A 3,248-nucleotide genomic window follows, 5' to 3' on the forward strand; every position below is an offset into this window, starting at 1 on the left:
ACCACCAGAGTATCTGTAAGCATATTACTACCAGCTATTTTAAGTGTGGAGAAGTGATGGCAAAAAGCTCCATCTGGGGTCCACATGACCACTTCATGTGTGGGCAAAAAATTATGTTTTCTTTTATCCCAAACACTTATTATTTTGGCTCCATGTTCTATGTTATTGTTAATGGTATTTTTTATTCATAATGTACTGTACATAAAATATACATCCTAAAGACTACATAGGAAATCTGTGGAAAGTTTTGTATGACTTTTTGAAGTCTATTCTTTGAAGAAATCCTATTAACTGAAATAAACTAATTTATGAAAGAAGGGATTTTTTGGATTCTTTTTCATTTAGACATATTTAAATGACTAAACATATCATTTCCTCACTGAAAGGCCAGCAGTTTAAAAACAGCTAAACATTTATTAGAACTGGTGTACTGTCTTTTAATACATCAGACAAACTTAAACAGCTAGATTCCTACTATTAATTGGCAATAAAGAGAACATTTAAGCAGAATGGTTTTTAAAAGGCCCAGGTCCTTTCATCTAAGTTTTTATTAAGATGTAGTATACACATTTGGGTATTTCTAACCAATTGAATTTGTGTATTAAGTTTAAAATATCAAATTGCTAGAAAAATTCATTATCATGGTTTTGTCAGTCTCAAGAATGGATTAAGCTGGGATAGTATGACTTTGGGAAAAATTGACAGCTGAATCCTCCATGTTCCTTTCTCCCAGAATGTGAAAAAGTCCTACCTGTATGTTAGTCAGAAGGGTCTCTATGGAAGACAATCCATCAGGAAACAGAAAAGGAGATGGGAATCCTGGAGGTAGTGGTTGTCCATGCCCAGTTAGAGAAAGTTTGTCAAGGCTGTCTCTCGCAGTTGGTGTGGAAAGCGGGGTCTCATCTGTGTGTGATTGAAACAAAAATATAGAACAAGTTACGCTTGTCTGTTTTTATTAGACCTCAGTAATGGCTTCCCTAGTGGTTTCCAGAACATTTATTGCAAATTGGTTCCTGCTATCAGGAGAAAATGCTTTCTGCTGAATTTTCTTTAATGAAAAAGCTGTGGAGATACAACAAGATAACATTAATGAGTAACTTTATAAGCCTTTTAAATGCAGTCTCTAATGAGACTGAGTTTACAGTGCCATAGAATCTTTTTAAAACAAATATTATCTCATATATAGTTGTGATAATATATTCAGGCTGACTTTATGGGCACCTTCCCAATTATCTCATTTTAGTTTATTCTGTTTGGATTGACAATAGGATATTTCAAGAGCTTCATATAGGAGAAATGTTTTGTATCTTAGTGTTTCTTTCTCAATTAACCTGGAAGGGTTATATATATCAATGATTTGTTCAAACATATTCTTGAGTCTACAAACAAATATACAATTAAAAACTTTAATTCCATAACTAAAAAAAAAAAAAAAAACTGGAATCAAATACATTCTTCAGTAATTATAATTGAATCGTTCAATATCATTAAAACTAAAGATCTGGACCAGAGACACCACAGAGACTGAGACAGAACTGTGTTTGCGTGTCTCCTGTGGAGGTACAGATCAGCAGTGGACTGCCATTGGGTATGGCATAAGCCCTCTTGGAGGAGGTAGCCATTAACACTATCATAGAACTGCCAGAACTTATACAGGACTGGGAAATAGACTCTTGAAGGGTATAAACAGAACCTTGTGTGTACCAGGACCCAGAAGAAAGGAGCAGTGACCCCACAAGAGACTGACCCAGACTTGCCTGGGTGTGTCCAGGAGTCTCCAGGGGAGGCGTGGGTCTGTGGTGGCCTGCTCCAGGGTTGGAGGCACTGAGTGTATCAGTACATGCATGGGATCTTTTGAAAGGTCACCATTATCTTCATTACCTCTACCATAGTTTGAGCCCAGGTAAATAGCAGGGAGAGAACACAGCTTCATCCACCAACAAAAAATTGGATTAAAGATTTACTGAGCATGGCCCCGCCCATTAGAAGAAGACCCAGTTTCCCCCTCAGTTAGTCTCTCCCATCAGGAAGCTTCCATAAGCCTCTTTCCTTCTCCATAGAGGGCAGACAGACTGGAAACCACATTACAGGAAACTAACAGTTCTATGAAGACCTACAAGACCTTTTAGAACTAACACACAAAAAAGATGTCCTTTTAATTCTAGGGGACTGGAATGCAAAAGCAGGAAGTCAAGAAACACCTGGAGTGGTAGGCAAATTTGGCCTTGGAATAAGGAATGAAGCAGGGCAAAGACTAATAGAGTTTTGCCAAGAAAATGCACTGGTCATAACAAACACCCTCTTCCAACAACACAAGAGAAGACTCTATACATGGATATCACCAGATGGTCAACACTGAAATCAAATTAATTATATTCTTTGCAGCCAAAGATGGAGAAGCTCTATATAGTCAGCAAAAACAAGACCGGGAGCTGACTGTGGTTCAGATCATGAACTCCTTATTGCCAAATTCAGACTTAAATTGAAGAAAGTAGGGAAAACCACTAGACATTCAGATATGACCTAAATCAAATCCCTTATGATTATACAATGGAAATGAGAAATAGATTTAAGGGACTAGATTTGATAGACAGAGTGCCTTATGAACTATGGACAGAGGTTCGTGACACTCTACAGGAGACAGGGATCAAGACCATCCCCATTGAAAAGAAATGCAAAAAAGCAAAATGGCTGTCTGGGGAGGCCTTATAAATAGCTGTGAAAAGAAGAGAAGTGAAAAGCAAAGGAGAAAAGGAAACACATAAGGATCTGAATGCAGAGTTCCAAAGAATAGCAAGGAGAGATAAGAAAGCCTTCTTCAGCGATCAATGCAAAGAAATAGAGGAAAATAACAGAATGGGAAAGACTAGGGATCTCTTCAAGAAAATCAGAGATACCAAAGGAATATTTCATGCAAAGATGGGCTCAATAAAGGACAGAAATGGTATGGACCTAACAGAAACAGAAGATATTAAGAAGAGATGGCAAGAATACACAGAAGAACTGTAGAAAAAGATCTTCATGACCCAGATAATCATGATGGTGTGATCACTGACCTGGAGCCAGACATCCTGGAACATGAAGTCAAGTGGGCCTTAGAAAGCATCACTATGAACAAAGCTAGTGGAGGTGATGGAATTCCAGTTGAGCTATTTCAAATCCTGAAAGATGATACTGTGAAAGTGCTGCACTCAATATGCCAGCAAATTTGGAAAACTCAGCAGTGGCCACAGACTGGAAAAGGTCAG

At 37.9% G+C, this 3,248-nt stretch overlaps 1 protein-coding gene across 3 annotated transcripts in view; it reads right to left on the reverse strand.

Moving 5' to 3' along the window:
• The window catches only part of DACH1 (dachshund family transcription factor 1), a 460,914-nt gene that overhangs the window by 53,328 nt on the left and 404,338 nt on the right, over positions 1–3,248 (reverse strand). For all 3 annotated transcript variants that reach the window (XM_010842289.1, XM_010842290.1, XM_010842288.1), the window contains one exon: positions 752–903. In XM_010842289.1, coding sequence (XP_010840591.1) covers positions 752–903 — 152 coding nt within the window. The remainder of the gene's footprint in view (positions 1–751; positions 904–3,248) is intronic.

Source organism: Bison bison, unplaced genomic scaffold (genome assembly GCF_000754665.1).
Source record: "Bison bison bison isolate TAMUID 2011002044 unplaced genomic scaffold, Bison_UMD1.0 scf7180017864176, whole genome shotgun sequence".
Lineage (NCBI taxonomy): Eukaryota > Metazoa > Chordata > Mammalia > Artiodactyla > Bovidae > Bison > Bison bison.